General features: G+C 36.7%; 4 protein-coding genes across 5 annotated transcripts; 2 read left to right on the top strand and 2 right to left on the bottom strand.

Annotated features, from left to right (window-relative positions):
* The first annotated feature begins 358 nt into the window (after positions 1 to 358).
* Positions 359 to 5418, top strand: LOC114724989 (transcription factor E2FB-like). Of its 2 annotated transcripts, none has more exons than XM_028911449.1 (14): positions 359 to 779; positions 1691 to 1880; positions 2014 to 2073; positions 2173 to 2258; positions 2337 to 2425; positions 2519 to 2573; positions 3001 to 3053; positions 3142 to 3192; positions 3292 to 3340; positions 3467 to 3532; positions 3619 to 3695; positions 4191 to 4410; positions 4611 to 4677; positions 4814 to 5418. In XM_028911449.1, the coding sequence occupies exons 1-14, from the start codon at positions 609 to 611 to the stop codon at positions 4942 to 4944; spliced, it is 1365 nt and encodes a 454-aa protein (XP_028767282.1). In that variant the 5' UTR covers positions 359 to 608; the 3' UTR covers positions 4945 to 5418. The 2 variants fall into 2 exon arrangements, with proteins under 2 accessions (XP_028767282.1, XP_028767283.1); XM_028911450.1 differs by lacking the exon at positions 359 to 779 and adding an exon at positions 894 to 940.
* A 144-nt stretch (positions 5419 to 5562) lies between these two features.
* On the bottom strand, positions 5563 to 7209 carry LOC114724994 (protein FAM210B, mitochondrial-like). The gene is made up of 3 exons (XM_028911455.1): positions 6842 to 7209; positions 6036 to 6227; positions 5563 to 5946 (listed from the first exon to the last, which is right to left on the bottom strand). Exons 1-3 carry the CDS (start codon positions 7061 to 7063, stop codon positions 5788 to 5790), a joined length of 573 nt encoding a protein of 190 aa, XP_028767288.1. The 5' UTR covers positions 7064 to 7209; the 3' UTR covers positions 5563 to 5787.
* A 2303-nt stretch (positions 7210 to 9512) lies between these two features.
* Positions 9513 to 10263, top strand: LOC114724993 (transcription repressor OFP8-like). Its single transcript, XM_028911454.1, has one exon. The coding sequence runs from the start codon at positions 9552 to 9554 to the stop codon at positions 10137 to 10139; it is 588 nt and encodes a 195-aa protein (XP_028767287.1). The 5' UTR covers positions 9513 to 9551; the 3' UTR covers positions 10140 to 10263.
* Positions 10264 to 16205: 5942 nt separating this feature from the next.
* LOC114724992 (probable CCR4-associated factor 1 homolog 9) lies at positions 16206 to 17312 on the bottom strand. Its single transcript, XM_028911453.1, has one exon. It carries the CDS (start codon positions 17092 to 17094, stop codon positions 16252 to 16254), a length of 843 nt encoding a protein of 280 aa, XP_028767286.1. The 5' UTR covers positions 17095 to 17312; the 3' UTR covers positions 16206 to 16251.
* Positions 17313 to 17966: the final 654 nt, after the last annotated feature.

Raw genomic sequence — 17966 nt, 5'->3', positions numbered from 1 at the left:
TAAAAACCCAATAAAAGATGGAAGGAAGGGGGGGGGGGGAACCAACCAAGAACTGAGAAGGATCGCAATGATTGCGACTCAAAATTGGATTAGAGAGGGGGTTATGGCCTAATTGTTCAGAAAGCATGATTGGAAAGGGCGGGTAAGCGGGAAGGCCAGGCCACGTGGGATTGGCGCCGAACCGAAGCGGTTGACGCTGCAGCTCACGACAAAATTATACTATTATTATATTAAAATAATAGTTTAAAATTTGCGATTTTTTTAAGAATTTTATTTTCATTTCGGAAGTGAATCCTTCCCTCCACATCTATATCCGAACCAAATTCCCTCCTTCCTTTCTTTGTATCGTTCTTTGGTTCTTCCCTTCCGTTCCCTCGTTTTCTTCTCTCTTTCTCTCTCCCGCTTTTTTATTTTTCTGCTTCCCAAGCGCCCCAGATCTCTCCTCCTCTGCCCTTTGCCGTCCAATTTCGCTGAACCTGACTCCCAATCGCTCTCTGACATACGTACAATTCATACCCCCAAACCCTCTCGATCCTGTGTCTCCACTCCCCGCGAAAACCCTCCCCACCCAACTCGATCTCTGCTCACTTTTCGTCTCTTCCTGCTGGATGTCTTCCTCCTCTCGTCCCCCGGACCAGATCATTCACTCCATGAAACGACAACTCCCATTCTCGTCTATGAAGCCTTCCTTTGTTGCTTCCGCAGATTATCATCGCTTCGCGCCCGACAAACGCCGACCTGCTGACCAAGAAGCCGAAACCATCGTCGTCAAGTCACCTGTGAGTATACTGTTCCTTTTGTTTTTCTGTGTTGCTCTTCGCTTTCCGTTTTTAGTTTATTTTCACGTTTCTTTGCTTTTGTAGAGATCTGCTCGGTCACGACTTTAATCAGTTGTCAAGTTTAAAATTTATTGAAATTTGACCCAAGATTAGTTCTTGAGGTAACACTGGACTGCAGTATAACTTTGTTTCGCTAAGGGATGAAAAAACCCTTCGCAGTAATCCTTTTTTTTTTTTTAATCTTTGCATTTGATTTACAGGTCTTGTGAAATGAAAGAATTTCGCGCTACTCCTTCATGTCTGTGTTCGTTAGTAGTGGCGCCCTGAAATTTTGGGTATACTTGCGTGTTTGAACTGTTTGTCGTTAGTGAGAGCAAAAGCTTGTCTAATGAGCATCTGGAGCGATAGATAGCGTTTATCGGTTATTTCAATAAGCCTCCATTATAAGAACTTCCTTGTCTTATGCTCGAGAAATGAAATTTTTTGAGCATTATCCTTGTTACTTGATCAGCAGCTGAGATCATGACGTGTTTTCATTATATAGGTTATCTCCACATAGAATACGTTTAGTTGCAAATAAACTATTCAATACATGATATGTCTTGAAGATTTTTCATGTCTAAGTAGTCTTTAGTGGAGTCATTTTATCCAACACGATAAGTGCCTTTAATTTTGTCACATGCATGCATCCTGGGAATTAGACAATCACCTGGGAATCCATCCATGTGTTCCCGTTCCAACATCGACTGAAAACTGAGTAGCCTAGCATTGACTTCAATTATATGTAACTCTTCACAGTTCTCAATTCCTCCGTACATCCATTTAGTTCTTTAAGTTTCCCTTTTATAGTACAACTCTAACTAATTTAATTCCTGGAATATATATGTATATATTATTAATCTCTGTATCAGCAATTGAAGCGAAAGATTACTACAGCCAATTCTGAAGCTGATTCCGTTGATAGGATGAACCGAGGATCTAATGAAGCAGCTAATAGCCCTTTTCAGACTCCGATGTCAGGAAAAATGGGGAAGGCAAGCAAAGCATCAAAGCTTCCAAAATGCAGCAAAGCTGGACCTCAAACCCCAGGATCAAATGTTGGTGAGTATAATTCTCTAAACCATATGAGGTGGGTTGGGGGGTGGGGGAGTTACAAACATCAAGTAAGATACTTGTTCATTACTTTGCTTGCAAACAGTTTAGATGCATCTGATGACTTTTTATGAATTTGCAGGTTCTCCTTCTGGCAACAATCTTACTCCAGCTGGTCCATGTCGTTATGACAGCTCTTTAGGTAGCATAGCATTGCCCATGCCATTGTTAGTTCTTGCCAATTACCATCTGAGTTCTTATTATGACACATTTGATCCTCATCCTTTTTTAATAATCACAGGTCTGTTGACAAAAAAGTTCATCAACTTGATCAAGCAAGCCGAGGATGGTATTCTTGATTTGAATAAAGCTGCTGATACATTAGAGGTATCTACTTTTCTGCCTGGTCCAAAGATTCCATGATGTAAATTGAATTAACCGAAGTTTTTCTTTGGGTATATACAGGTGCAAAAGAGGAGAATATATGATATAACAAACGTTCTTGAAGGGATTGGTCTTATAGAAAAGAAGCTCAAAAACAGAATTCAATGGAAGTAGGGAGGCTTTTAATATTTCAATAAAGTTTGACATTAATATACTTAAGCTGTCAAACTATTTTGTATGCTCAAAGTTTCATGACTTTTCAGGGGATTGGATGTGTCAAGGCCAGGGGAGGCTGATGATAGTTTTTCTAGTTTGCAGGTGAGGAGTTGCATTATATGCTGCTTGGAATCCCCATGGGATTTGTTTTCTTTAGGATACTTAAATCGGTTTTCCTTTTTTCTTCTTCTTTCCTTTGTTTGAGTTTTGTATCTCTCTTTTATGATCCGTAGCTAGTATGCGCAAACTCTTGCCCAAATGCAGTATACCTGAGCTCATTTTAATATTGCCTTCTATTTATTATTATAAATGGGACAGATTGGGAAGGCGGGAATTCTTATTTTGTTCTCCTGGAAACAGTTGCAAGGCCACATTGAGTTAAATTTGCTTAATATCCTTTCAATGGAACTGAGAATCTTGAAAGCTTTTATAATGTCACTTGTGGAAAATTTAAAAAGGTGGCATTAATTCCTGTGAACTTCTAAATTCTCTTGGTATCTCCTGATCTTTTGTTGTTTTTCTTGTGCAGACAGAGGTTGAAAACCTTACTATGAAGGAGGGCCAGTTAGATGAGCAAATAAGGTTTTGGTGCCATGCCTTTGCTGATACTGCTTTATTGTGTTGCTTCTTTGCCATCTGTTTAACAAGCCTGAGTTTGTAATTACTGTAGGGAGATGCAAGAAAGACTGAGGAAACTTAGTGAAGATGAAAACAATCAGAAGTAAGTTCCATCTAACCTTTACCCAGAGTTAGGTCATTTCTACCACAATTTGAGGTTTATATTATTTGACAAATTTCTTAATGGTTTTCCACCATATAGGTGGCTTTTTCTCACGGAAGATGATATAAAGGGTTTGCCCTGCTTCCTGGTCAGTTTGTCATCTTTGCTCATTAAAGATTATGTTTTGTATGATGATGCTTTGTTTCTTTTTTTTTTTTTAAATAAATGTTACTAAATATTTGGCGGTTAACTTAAGACATTCCATTTTTGTCAGAATGAAACCTTAATAGCCATTAAAGCTCCCCATGGCACCACTCTTGAGGTCCCTGATCCAGATGAGGTAAATTTCAGACCGTACTAAATTTGTGTTGAAGTAATTAATTTCACGCGCATCTTTCGCAATGAAACTTCTCCATGTTCTTTCAGGCTGTTGATTATCCCCAAAGGAGATACAGGATAATCCTCAGAAGCACAATGGGCCCAATAGATGTTTACCTTGTTAGGTATGCTTATTGTTTTGGCCGTTAATAATCATTTAACTCACTTATGTTTGTTACGATGGCAAATGCCAGTGGAACAAAGAGATTCCAAATTCTTTGTAGTCTATAAATGGACTGAATATTAGTGTTATTAGAATGAGATAGGTAAAAAGAAAAAATTGGTGAAAAGAGAAAAGGTGGACTTCATGCACATTGACCTATTTGGATCACTCTTTCTGTTGCTGCACAAGTGGACGATCTAAAGTCAGAACAACAACGACACTTAGTGATCGGGGAAAATGATAAAGCAAAGTAACATGGACCTTTGGTACAGCAATTAACTTGGATGCAACATAAACGATGCATAAATAAGTGGTCTCCTCCACTACCAGTGTATCCCGTGGCATATGATTACATCCATGAATATTTTCAGTACTAACTTTCGTGTTCAATAACAAATGTATTGGAGAATTGCAATATTGAAATCGCTGATCTTTCCTTCTCTGTATGCCATTTCAGTCAATTTGAGGAAAAATTTGAGGAGATCAATGGAGTCGATGTACCACCCAATCTTCCATCCAGTCCAGAGTTGAACAGGCATCCGGCAACAGTGATCACTGAGGATGCAAGGAATGACAAAGAAATGCAGGAACAAGACGGTCATAGACCTGGTTCTGATTTGAGTGCCTCACAGGACTTCGTTAGTGGGATCATGAAGATTGTTCCGTCAGATGTTGATGTAAGTATGACCTTAGTTGGTGACCTTTATTTTCTCGAGTCCTATGGATTTGCGAAGAACAGTTCAAGGACTTGTTGTAGGTGCATGATCTTATAATACCCAAAACTCAAATCGATTGTGGCATGAAGATCTTTGTACTATTTCATCTTCAAAAGTGTAATCGTAATTCTTAGTTCTCATTGAGGGCATTTTTTTCGCAGAGTGATGCTGATTATTGGCTTCTATCAAATGCTGATGTTAGCATAACAGACATGTGGAGAACAGAATGTATCCTCTTTCTGTCCTAGTCTTCATTGCACTATATGCTAGAACGGATAGGTTTAGCAATTTTTTCCCCCTTCGAATTTTAGATCAAAGGTTCTTATCTTCAATGTTTTTGGAAAATTCCTTGATGTATCTACAGCTGGAATTGAATGGAACGAACTGGACGCACTTAATGAAGATTATTGCATGCCTCAGGAGAGCGCAGCACGACCTGAGACGCCTCCAAACATGAGTCAACTGCCTTCGACGGCTAACCCTGAAGGAGGCTGAAGCTTCAAAAGCATGTATTATGTATCTAATCGAAGTCAAGAGCTCTTTCATTACTAGGAATCTATGACATCCAGACGACCCCTTTGTGTCCTCTTCACCACACCGCATGAGACTGGATCGAAGATTCGATGAAGGTGTTTTCTTAATGTTTTCGGTGAAGAAGCTGGTGCAAGGAACAAAGAGTGGAGCGCTCCAGACGGCAGATTCATTGTACAGCTAATTTACATAATTCAAGTGATCTCGTGGTTTTAGAAAAACATCTAGGAGTTATACTGAATCCATCCTTGTATATTACTCTAATTCTTGGCTTTAGTGCAACTAGCTCGTTGTGCCCTCGAGATGTTTGCCAAGCAATAAAATTGCCCTTCACGGAGACAGTTTGAGGCAATTATGTTCTCATGCAATGTTGTAAAGAAACCGAGCAATTGTTCATGTAATGGGATGAGACCTTTCACCTGGGATTTTTTTTTTTTTTAATTTTTGTTTCCCTATTGCTGTTAATGTTCTTTTCCTTCTCATATTTATTACTCGCCCTTTCTCATTCTTGCACAACGAGTCACCCACGGGATCAGGAATCCTAGGGAGCTATGTCAATCAATTCTAGCAAGGGAGGGGGAGAATCAAAAGTTCAATATTTCCTGTATCATTACTTCTGCTTTCTGCATTTACATATAAATGCCACAACGATGGAGCCTGCAGCTGGTTGATTTAGAGTACAACTATTTAAAATTATTTTCATTACTTTGTTTAAGCGTGTAAAGACGAACGTTCACATGAGAACATAAATAAAAGAAGCATATGATAGAAACAAAACAAGGTTGGATCTCAGAGCTCCTATACGAACTACTTATCCTTGTCTACTTTCTTTCCAATCCAACCAGCAACAATAGGTGTAAGAGCCACTGTTGGAGGAAACCTAATAGGAGATGCAGCCTTGTGCGCAGCATATGCCAAAGCAAAGGTTCCAACTCGCTCCCCTGTCTCATCAATTGAGATTCCCACCTAAGAAAAGACAGTTACATTATTAAATCTGTGGAAACTCAAACTTAACATTGTTTAGATTGCAATCCACGTAAGGTTCAACGTTGTACCTTATGTAACAGCGCTTGGACATCAATGCCCGCACTGATTAGTGCATAGCACAGAGCGAATGAGATCAGAGACAGAGTGATAGAGGTGGCCAGATAAGCTCCTCCATATTTTGCTAACAACTCCTTGGCTTCGTCGCCCTTTGATTTCTTCCTTTCGGGATCACCATTTCCTTCGTCTTTTGAGCTGAAAATCTGCACAAGCGACCATAATTTCTTTCAAGAAAAAGTTTACTCAACATGCCTTCGAAGTATAGCCTGAAATTTCACTCTGACCTCATCGATTAGTGAGTTTTCATTTTACCTTAAAAGGCAAAAAAACAAACCATCAATTAAGGACAAATTCTCTAGTAACCGTGACTTGAAAAATCAGCAAATGGCTGAGCGTGTATCGCATAATAGGATTTCTATACTAATTAATTCTGCAAATAAACTAGGATAAAGCTGCATCAAGGAAGCAATGCGAATTCAATTGAACAAGCAAGCAAAACTAGTTATTTGCTACTTCCTGATGTTTGTGTACGTGAAGTTCAGGTTTCCTTAATTTCCTCGGCAACTAAACCTAATCTTGCTCTGCGGTGTGCTTACAACTGATATACCCAACCAATATGCTTCAGAGTTCTAACTTACTCTAAGCTCACTGCAAATTGCATTTACTCTTACGGAAAGTTGAAAATTTTGGAAACCCTTGTACATAATCAAAGGAAAGGAGGAAATAATTGTACATAAAGAAGAATCGTCAGAAAATTCAGCGACCCGCAAACTCCGAATCAAAGTCAAACGAGCCGAAGTAGAGAAGAAATGAGAACCTTCCATAGGCCAGCTTCGAGGCCATACTTCTTGGTAATCTCCTCAGCTGAAGAGGATGGCTGAGATGGGTTTTTAAGTTCATCTGTTTTCTCTTTAACGGCTCTCACTCTGAAGCTCTTTACATGGCATTTACGTGACAGAGCATAATTGCGAAATCTGGTCGTCCCTTTGCTCAGAAAAGAAGCAGAGCAGGAGGATGGGATTAGCAAAGTGGTAGCCATTGTTGGGTCAATCAAGAAATTTTCTCCCTATTCAGAACATAGAGAGAGCTTCCTCGATAATCAGAATTGATAATGAAGATACCCAGAATAATTCGTGTGAGCTAGCTCACTTAGAGCCAGAGAAGGAGAGAGATAGAAAGAGATAAAAAAGGATAAATTGTAATCACATGACAAAAATATCAAATATTAAATTACCTGTGCATCCCAATCCCACTCTTTGCCTAAATTCTGTGGGCACCCAAATTTTTATGGCCTGGGAAGGGACGTGTAGCAGCACCTCCACTACAGTTGCTTTCCGGATTAAACAATTTAGTTCATCTAACTTTTATATATTTTTATATCTTTATTTTCTCATGTAGATTTGGATTATACAAGCGTGACAATCCGTTGTAGTTTGTAAAATAACTTACAAGTTTTAAAAGGATTATACTTCTTGTTTTAAAATTTAAATCCTCTTCAAATGTATGGAAAAAGATTAAATGAATAAAAAAAAGTTGAAAAGAGTTCGCCAAGGTGTATGAAAGAACCATAAAAATTGTACCGCAAGTAATCAGACACTATTTATGACTTATAAATAAATATAAGTAACTGAAAATTTTGCATTTGATATTGATATTAATTTTAATAAAATCTTTTTTTTTTGTTGCCAAAAATTAATAAAATCTAATGTAAACTACGCTATTGAACATTCATATGTCACACCATGCATGCACGGAGAAGTGTGTCTAATTTTTTTTTATGGAATAGAGAGTAAAACTATAAGAACCTCTGTTGTTGTTTTTTTTTTTGGGTTATTTTGGGAGTTAATTAAATTAATCACAAGTCCCCAGCTAACTCTTGGTCGATGCGTTTCATTTTTTTGGGGCACAACAGTGGATTAAACGATCCACATGGATTGCGCATCAGGGCCCATTTGTTATATCGAAGAAATGCTTTTTCGGCTCTTAAACAAGTCTAAAAAAGCCTACCAAAAAAAAAGGTCTAAAAAAATAATTCACTGAAAAGATTTCAATGCTCTTTTTTTTTTTTTTTTTGCAACGTTAGGAAAATTCTGGGTTCAAATAGAATTGTCTATGGGGAGAAATCTTTACCCTTTAATTGTTTGCAACGCTAATCAAATATTCAAAAAATAATTTATTCTTGTCAAATGGTTAGTTACATTGTAATGTATACGCAAGACACTTTAAACCGAATAATTTTAATTCGTGGTTAATATATTTAAAAAAAATGATTTGGCTCTGACCCAATTTTAAAATTAACTCTATTTTTTAGAATCACATACTTTTCTCAGGTTGAACGATTTTGCAGACTCATATCACATTATATTGAACTTTAACATCTAATGCTGATAGCCTAGGTGATTATGTATATGGCTGTGACGAACTATCTGATAGGAACGAATTAAAACAAAACATAGAAAATATATTGACCTATTTGGAGAAGGGTACGCCATTATGAAGTGGGTTGCTGTAAAGTGAAACAGCCATCAATGTGAGAAATAAAGCAAGACAAATGTGTTAGGGAAGGATCCTTTAAGATGCAATTATGCTACTTTTGCTGCCCATTACGGATCCACTTTTTAGAAGAATGTTGTTCAATTAGTTATTAATTAATCATACTAATGTTCTGCAGCAAAAATGTACCGAGAGAATCCCGTCCCTAATATACAGTGTTAATTTTGAGAAATAAAAAAAAAAATTAAGTGTGGTTAGTTAATCATGTGTGTAAAGTTACATAGATACGTCCCCGTTATGTTGATAGGAATAGCTTGTTCTGAAATGATTCATCCTTACCACGCGTCCCCCATTTTGATTGCATTCTAAACTCTAACGTATGTATATGTTACGTTAGAATTTCTCGAAACTTTCCAAACAAGTGATATACAGCCATTTGACATATGGAATCACTTGTCTCACACACAAGGGATCTAGGGCCGTGATCGGCTGATCAATTAATGCCGAGTAAAACCTGGCGGAGATATGTATAAATAATATGTTGGCTTGGAAGGCAATTCGTAGTTTCTAACTTTGTACAAACTCAGAAGTTAGTTGTGAATCAAACAACGTAATTAAGGCTCACAAATCAAAACTTCGAATACTTGTCCGTTAATTCAAAGAATCTGCTCTTGTACTTGAGATGCATTGTCATGCCAGTGGCATCACTTACGTATAGCACAACCAACAAGAATGACACAGAAATCGATGGTACCTGGATTCATCTATCCAAAGCCAAAAGAGGAATGTGATGAATGATGATGAGCGAGAGTAGGTCTTGAGGAAGCTTCATAACATCATGAATCCCTTTGTTATCCCAAATACGACACCTCAAAACTATCCAATACTGCACAATGCCTTCATAAATCTCCCAACCCCCTCCTCTCCCACCAAACCCCTCTGAAAGTGACTCTCATTCACTCTCCCACCAACACCCTCCCTCTTCATATCTTTTTCTCTGCTCCTCACTCCTCTCTCTCATTTTCTGCCTCCTCATGTCTTCCCAGAAGAGAACTCTTCTCAGAATACTCCTCACTGCAAATGGAAGCTGCGGCTGTGGCAGGCCCAAGCCCACCGACGTCTTCGAGCCCAAGCCCAAGCAAAAAAACCCGAACCCAATGGGCGGCTTCACATCTTCAACCGCCACCTCCGGCGACCGAATCTGCGCCCACTCAATCGACGAAGACGACGGGGATTTCACATCCACCACCGTGTCGGAAGCCGAGACGGAGACCCAGAGGAGCTGGAAGAATTCGAGTAACGTGATGGCGAAGCAGAGTCCGATAGTGAACAGCGTGGCGGTGGAGAAGGAGTCGGAGGATCCGTACAAGGATTTCCGGCACTCGATGCTGCAGATGATATTTGAGAAGGAGATGTACTCGGAATCCGATCTGGAGGAGCTTCTGGAAGCATTCCTGGAGCTGAACTCGCCGAGACAGCACGAGGTGATCGTGAAGGCGTACACGCAAATCTGCGAAGATGCGTTTCCAAATAATGATAATAACAAGAAGACGACGACGAACAAGAGCAAGGGGATGAGGCGTTATGGTCACGTGAGGAATCAGCCAGCGGCACGTGCGTAGGCCATTCCATGTGAAGGCATTCAATGCCGGCGTGGGAAGAAGCTGCATGCCCGCGTCACTGCCTCTCTGTATCATTCATGTACGTGGGGTTCCCTCATAAAACCATTAATGCTTCAAGCAAAGAACCAGAATTTTATATCTATGATGATTCATCTATATATATTAATCAAATCTCTCTTAGCTTCTCAAGGTAATTCTTAATCCAATATAGATATATAAATCCTGCCGATTTATTTCTTTACATATATATATATATATATGAATTTACGCAACCTCTCACATGTTTATCTATCAAACTTGCCAGCCTATTTTTTGACATCGATCCCAGTATGTCAAAGGAATTAATATATATGCAGCCTGTTTACTCGAGAGTGGTCATAGGTGATCATGTTTATTTATCAAAATATAAATAAATTGTAGCAATATTAAATTATTAGAATGATCATACTCAATTTTACCGTCTGCCAAAAAATATGGAAGTTTTAATATGACGAGAAATCAGTATATATATATATATTTCTATTATTGCTGAAAATTTTGATGGAATTAAAGCCCTAATGTATGGACTATGAAGGTAAAATTTATTAGAAGTGTGCACCAAAATGACTTTCCTTGAAAAAGCTTGTCGTTGAATTGTGGCTGAAATTCAAAGTAAACGAATGAATCCCTCTTGGGTTGATATAGAAATGTGGAACCATTGACTCGGGGAAGGACACCAGAGAAGCGTATAGGTAGCAAAGTCAAAGATTGTTACGCAATAATATTACCTTTTTAAATATTTTGGAAAAATCACCCCATAGTTTCAAGAATTCCAGCATAACAACTCTTTAACTAGTTTTAGACTAGAAAATGATAATGAGATTCCTACTACTCACTTGTCAATGAAATTCTTTGATAATTATGTTCTTTTTCAAAGACCTGAGTAGTTTTTCTTAAAAAAATTTCTTGTATTATTTAAATATACACACATATATATTAATTATTAAATGATTAGCTTTATAGACTGTTGAATGAAACAAATTACACTTTTCAGGTGTGCGTGCCGACCATGCACCACGTTCCCGATGGGAAAGGGAGGAGAGTCGTGAATTAAATGTGGCATAAGAGGGGTGAAAGAAGTGGGGCTTTGGGCAGGCAGAGCATTAACACTGGGAGTTCAATAAATTAACTTTGAAACTAATTAACGAAAAAGGCTCTTACTTACTAGTATCTTATTGTACGCACACAATTCGTTATTTATGGAACTGTATCCGTACCCACCAAAGACCCCAAAATTAAACTAGTTACAGACCTAGAGATCGTTTTGTGTGTACGTATGGGAATAAATAAGGGAGCATACCAAATTAATTAAGTTCATTTAAGCAGGCAGAGTGTTACGTTAATTTAGTTGTGAAAGATGAGTTTGAACAACGTTCCTTTTTCCCCAGGCTACAGCCACACTTCCACGCTTTCCCCCAACTTTGCTAAATATTCATTCACAAATGCCTCGTTTTCCCACCTACTTTCCTCGCCCAACTCTTTATTTATATACTCCAAACAACTACTAACTCCGGTTCAAAATACAAGCTAAATTTTATCTATTTAAGTTTATTAAGAAATAAGTTAAAATCAGTTTTAAACAATAAATATGCAAGGTATGTATTTTTTCCCCCCAAATATGCCTTTATTAATGAAAAGAATAAGTAAAAGATGCAGTAAATAAATTAAAGAAGAAAGAAAATATATAAGGGGTAAAATCGAAAAAAACTCATTAAATATTTAAACAAAAGTAAATGTTATCTTATAAAAAAACTAAGCCCCACCAACAGAGTTTAACTTATATTTTGAACCAGAGGTATATACATTTCTTCTTCTATTTTTTTGGCCCAAATTAAAACTTCAAATATCTGCCGGTAAAATCAAAACAAATAAAACTTCAAATGTCACATGAATCATGCAAACATTTTGGACTATACTATTGTTGGTTCTTACTGTTTAATTGAAGTTTAATTTTAGCTGCTGTAGTTTTAAATTGTGATCTTTTGTGTTTATAATTTCATAAGAATTTAATTTAAAGTTTAATGGTGTTGACTTTTAGTTATCATCATTAAGTATAAGGACCAGAACTAAAACTCATCAGGCGAATTTTGGTTTTTGCTATGACACTTAACAATATCAATCCGTATGAAATTATAAGAGCTAAAAACCATAATCTAAAAATACAAGCACCAAAATTAAAATTCTATTAAACTATAAGAACCAACAATGACATTATATATTTGAGGTTTGATTTTAAAAAGTAATTTTATGCATCAATCTATTTATATAACTCTCAATTAGTTGGTGTGATGGTAAGAGAATTCATAGCCTCATTTGAGTCTGATATACTCAATAAAGATATTGTGATTGATTTTGCATAGGCTTTTTTTTAATATGTAAAGGACTTATTTGGCATACAAAATGAAATAAATTAAAAAATGTTGTGGTTCAAATTTAAGAAAACTAAAATATTGAATAATAATTTTGAAAATATCTTACTTAGGTAGAGAAAAATGAAACAAGAGCGGTAATGTGCTTGCCCCTTTAAAGGAAACAGCATGACCTTCATCTCCAATTCCCAGACATATTATTTGCCATTCCCAAAACACACAAAACAATATATTACTCTCTCATATTTTTATTATAAGTTTCAAATAACTAATTTGCAGATAATAACTAATTAGTTAAAAACAATAAATAGGTTAAAAATATATTTTTATTTTTAAATATGACCTTATAATAAATGAGAAAAAGAGAATGTGTTGAGAAAATATAATGAGAGATTATGGCAAGGAGAGAGAATAAATAATTAGAGGCCAAATTAAAAAAATATATTAAATATTAAGATAAATTTTAAATTAAAGCTTATAAAATTAACCTGCACTTGTTCTTAAATTTAAAGCTTATAAATAGAGAATAAAAGAAACTTAGTATTTGGCAGTTTTTTATTTTTATTTTTTTACCAGCATTGATATATCAACTTCGAACGCGGATCCAATCACCTTTGTATATACTACCCTACTATTAGAATTTTGAATTGTCTTTACTAAACGATTAAATATATACTCCTCCGGTCCTAATTATAAGACCCAATTGACTTATTTGAGGAGATTAAGGAAGTAAGTTAAGTTGGTTATTTATAATAAATAAGTGTTGTTATTCCTAAAATATCCTTGCTAATTAAGTATATTGGCTAAAACTATTATTATTAGAAGGATTATCTTGGAAAAAAATGCATAAATATAAAAGAGAAAATGGATTGGGTCTTATAATTAGGACCAAATAAAAAGTCAAATTGGGTCTTATAATAAGAACCGGAGGAGTATTATAATAGATTGTACTTTAATATCAGTATGATTAGTGATCACAGACCAATCAGGAGGACTCCAGTACAAAATTACTAAAATGGAAGATAAAATTGTAATTTCAGGCATTAAACTCTAAAATTGATTGCGAAGTCCTGGAGCATGACAAAATGCGAGTAGATTTCCTTTTTCATTCCCCAGCGCGTGTATATCATTGATAGGGCAACTTGAACAGATGGATAATGGTCTACCCTACTGTTTGAAGCAAAAATATAAAACTTTTTGAATGCCTTCAAAATAATCTCGAAACTTGCCATGACCTTTTTCATGAATATAAATTCTGAATAACAAATGTTGGGTGCCAATTATTTCTGACTCACATGATTCCAATTCTATTCAAATCCAAAACGTTTTTCTTTTGGGGATATTGACCGACATAGAATAGTCTCATAATAAATACTACCTTCAGTTTTAAATGTAAGAGCTGGTTAACTAATTTAAAAAAAATAAGAAAATAAGTTAAGTTAGTTATTTGTAATAAATAAGTACTATCTTTCCTAAAATATCCTTTCTAATCAAGTATATTAACTAGTACTATCATTATTTAAAAGACTATCTTGAAAAAAAAAATAGGGAAAATTAATCTTTTGGTCCCTAGAGTTTTCACTCATTTGTAACTTAGTCCTTTTACTTTGACATGGTACAACTCAATCCTTTTAGTTTTAACTCAGTTATAACTCAGTCTTTGAAGTTTGACTAGCTGTAACTCGGTCCCTATAGTTTTGTCTATTTTATAATTTAGTCCTTGTGTTTTTGAAAAGTAAAATTATATATCTAATAAAAAGAGGGACTCAATTATAAAATGGTTAAAATTATAGGGACTGAGTTGCAGTGAGTCAAATTTCAAGGACCGAGTTACAACCGAGTCAAAATTAAAGGAACTGAGTTGCACTAAATCAAAGTGTAGGGACTGAGTTACAAATGAGTGAAAACTATAGGGACTAAAAGATTAATTTTTCCAACAAAAATATATAAATATGAGAGACAAAGTAGATTGGGTTCTTATATGTAGGATTAAAATAAAAGTCAAATGAAGATATTTTAAGAAAGAAAATACCTATTTATTATAAATAATTAATTTAACTTATTTTCTTAATTTTTTTAAATTAATCAATTAGTTTTTATATTTAGAACCGGAGGTTGTAGTTAATCCCAGCTGACATATAACGAGACTGCTAACAATTCCCATATTATGGCGATACGGGCTGCTTCAGATTCAACTCTCTGATTATGTGTTGCAGTATCCTATCCCTTTGACTGACCCTCTCTAACAAAATATGAATCCTAACTCAAAATGATTATCTTCTTTGACGGTTTCAACTTTATTTAACGAGCCCTGAAGAGCAATAGCCCAGCATCACTCCCTGCCACGCAATCAAATTTGTTTTCTTGTAATTTTAATGCATGTAAATTGTTCTTGTTTCCCACCTGCACACACACATATTATAAATTTATTATTTTTATCTTTAGATAATATGGACAAAATGGACAAATGGAGTATCATTTATCATAAATAAGAAAATGTAATTTGGGAGACCTCAACCGGCCCCTGGTTTTCTAGCTCAATTTGAAGTGGATTCAGATTTTCAGAATTTAGTGGATAAATTTATATTAGTATATATAAATAAACCAAACATTTAAAAAATAGATTAAATGGTTTCTCTTTGTATATAGTTTCCAGAAAAGGTCTGAGAGGAAAGAGACTCCCCTTTCCTTCATAAATAAGTTTAAAAAGGAGGCCAAAAAAGGTAAACAACATATTTGGATAAAAACAAAAAAGTAACAACATATATTTGCCCCTCCCTGTCTTTTTTTTCCCCCAAAAATGTTATTGCCTAGTAACATCTTTGCTTTTTCAAAATAAATATTTTTCATGCACGCATCAAAAAATGGCCAAAAGCAAAGAAGGAAAAAACCGTGGATTCTGGATAGGGTTATATTCTCTCTTTTTATTCCTGTGGATTGTGTTTATCTACAACAGTATATCATCATTTCTCTTTTCAAAAAAGAAAAGCAGCACTAGTAACAATTGTTATATCGATTCAAAATTATAAGAATTTCTTTTCAAAAAATATATTTAAAATATAAATTAGCTAAAAATACTATATAAAAGTATATGCTACCAGCTGTCTCTCAATTGTTAGTATCTAATTTACTTAGCACCATTTTGTTTGGGGGTCGATGTCAATGAGAACTCCCAGGATCAGTTACAGGGAAGTGGATCAACGGTTCCCAGAACCGGACAATCGCAGATTCCTACAATTGACGGTTTCTCTGCTAATTCCCATCTACTCCTCCGGTCCTAATTATAAGACCCAATTGACTTATTTGAGGAGATTAAGAAAGTAAGTTAAGTTGGTTATTTATAATAAATAAGTGTTGTCATTTCTAAAATATCCTTGCTAATTAAGTATATTGGCTAAAACTATCATTATTATAAGGATTATCTTGAAAAAAAATACATAAATATAAGAGATAAAATAGATTGGGTCTTATAATTAGAACCAAATAAAAAGTCAAATTGGGTCTTATAATAAGGATCGGAGGAGTATTTCTTTTTCTTAATGACCAACTTGCTGGCCTGAAACCAATTTGACCGTTCTTTTTAGGCCAGGCCGGCTGATCAAATTATCCGTTCGGAATTCCTATTTCAATTTTCAAAGCAGAGGAAAGAGTTTTTAAGTGAACAAATAAAATAATAAACCAATTATTTTTTTATATATTTTTAATTAACATATCACCTCTAATCCATACAAAACGCCGGCATAATTCTCCGGTCCGTCCTTTACAAAAAATATATCCCTCATTCTCTGAAAGGCGTGCCACGTCAGCAAGCTGTCCGACCCGGCTTGATGGCACTTCCCCACAGCCCGGTTCACACTGAGGGTCCTGGCCACCCGGTCCAACCCCCCGTACAGGCTCTTGCAGAACCGCATCATGTGCTTGATATCATAAACATTATTTCCGAAAAACACCCTCAACAATCTCAAGAATTCCTTCACCCCCTTCGGCAAGCTCCGTCGGGTCAGGATCTTTACCAGGTACCCGAAATCATATGCGCTGTGGAACGTCACCCAACTCACAGACTCGTTGCAGACGAGCCCCGACGACATCATCAACTCCGCGAACCGGGCCGAGTCGACTCCGTCCTCGACGTTTCTCTGGAAGTCGATCCCCTGCCGGCGCAGCAAGTCGATGGAATCAGGGGCGAAGGAGTCACGCGCCAGGTCGAAGTCGCAGAAGTTGAACTCCCAGATGAAGCGGTTCTCGGATCCGAGGTCGGGAAGGTTGCCATCAGCATCGGAGAGGGTGAGGCCGACTTGGATGAGATTCAAGGCGTCAACGTTGGCCTTCAAGAGGCGGTAGTGATCGGTGGGAAGGAGCTGGCGGTGGTGGTAAGGAATAGCAGGGTCGACCTGAGGGCGGAAGATGACGCCGGGGAATTCTGTGTCCATGGAGATAAAAGGGTAGCGATCGATCAATTCGCGGATGAGTCGGAATTCAGCATCGAGATTAGAGGCCCATACTTCACGGATCTGGATGGGCTTCGATTTCAGATCTTCAGTGACCATGGTGAGCAAGCAGGGCGGCGATGATGAGTGATGTTGAAGGGAAGAAGGAGAAGGAAGAGAAGGAGAGGCTGAAGAAAATCAGGGAGCTGGGATTCCGATGGTGAGGGTTGTTACGCACAAGAGAGAAAAGAAGGGGAGGGTTTTTATACGAAGGCGGGGAAGGGGGAAGAAGATGTTGCTTGGAAAGTGGGGAAGAGAGGAGGCGTGATAGGAAGTGTAGAGCGAATAGGGGCAAGAAAAGTGGGTTGTGAAACGTGAGTGTAAACTGACCAAGTTCAACGCGTCCAGCAATTTTGACTCCACTCTGAGCAAACGCATGTTCAGAGTCCAATCACGGACCCGGTCTATGATGGCCTCCTCCGCTTTCATTCATTATTAATTAATTAATTAATTAATCTTCCCCCTCCTTCATTTTTTAATCCATTAATTACCTACTTGATCCGGGTTTTTTAATCTTTGGGAATATCCGTCTTTCCCCAAAGCAATTATTTATATAACGTAACAGTTTTCCGACACACGTATATAATACACCCGCTTTTTCCCAATTTCTAAGAAACATCCCCTATGGCTTTGCTAGTCATGTTTATCAATTCCCCCCAAAACCGGATGTGATGTATGAACAATAACGAAACAAGGAAGACTGAATTAATACACATCCAAACCCTCAGTGTTTAAAAGCTATCAATTTACTGTTACCAAACACAAGAAAGGTGTTAAAGGGACTTGAATTTGTGGACAATTGCTTTTGGCCAAGTGAAACATAAATAAAAAAAACAATTAACAGTTGCTTGATTTCAGTGATAATTCGCCTTCCTTATATCACCTATTTGAAGATTCTTTCCAATAACTAACATACCTTGTACCACACCATC

This window comes from Neltuma alba, unplaced genomic scaffold, assembly GCF_004799145.2.
Source record: "Neltuma alba isolate B1F8T4 unplaced genomic scaffold, ASM479914v2 tig00012207_pilon, whole genome shotgun sequence".
NCBI lineage: Eukaryota > Viridiplantae > Streptophyta > Magnoliopsida > Fabales > Fabaceae > Neltuma > Neltuma alba.
This window is presented reverse-complemented; position numbering and strand designations above follow the sequence as displayed.

Excerpts from the sequence above, each read along its gene's own strand:
- LOC114724989 (XM_028911449.1), top strand. The coding sequence starts at position 609 with ATGTCTTCCTCCTCTCGTCCCCCGGACCAGATCATTCACTCCATGAAA. Across the intron at positions 2,074-2,172 it reads TCGTTATGACAGCTCTTTAG|GTCTGTTGACAAAAAAGTTC; the intron begins GTAGCATAGCAT and ends TAATAATCACAG. Across the intron at positions 3,341-3,466 it reads AGGGTTTGCCCTGCTTCCTG|AATGAAACCTTAATAGCCAT; the intron begins GTCAGTTTGTCA and ends CATTTTTGTCAG.
- LOC114724994 (XM_028911455.1), bottom strand. The coding sequence starts at position 7,063 with ATGGCTACCACTTTGCTAATCCCATCCTCCTGCTCTGCTTCTTTTCTG. Across the intron at positions 6,228-6,841 it reads TCGAAGCTGGCCTATGGAAG|ATTTTCAGCTCAAAAGACGA; the intron begins GTTCTCATTTCT and ends TCGCTTGTGCAG. Across the intron at positions 5,947-6,035 it reads TCCAAGCGCTGTTACATAAG|GTGGGAATCTCAATTGATGA; the intron begins GTACAACGTTGA and ends GTCTTTTCTTAG.
- LOC114724993 (XM_028911454.1), top strand. The coding sequence starts at position 9,552 with ATGTCTTCCCAGAAGAGAACTCTTCTCAGAATACTCCTCACTGCAAAT.
- LOC114724992 (XM_028911453.1), bottom strand. The coding sequence starts at position 17,094 with ATGGTCACTGAAGATCTGAAATCGAAGCCCATCCAGATCCGTGAAGTA.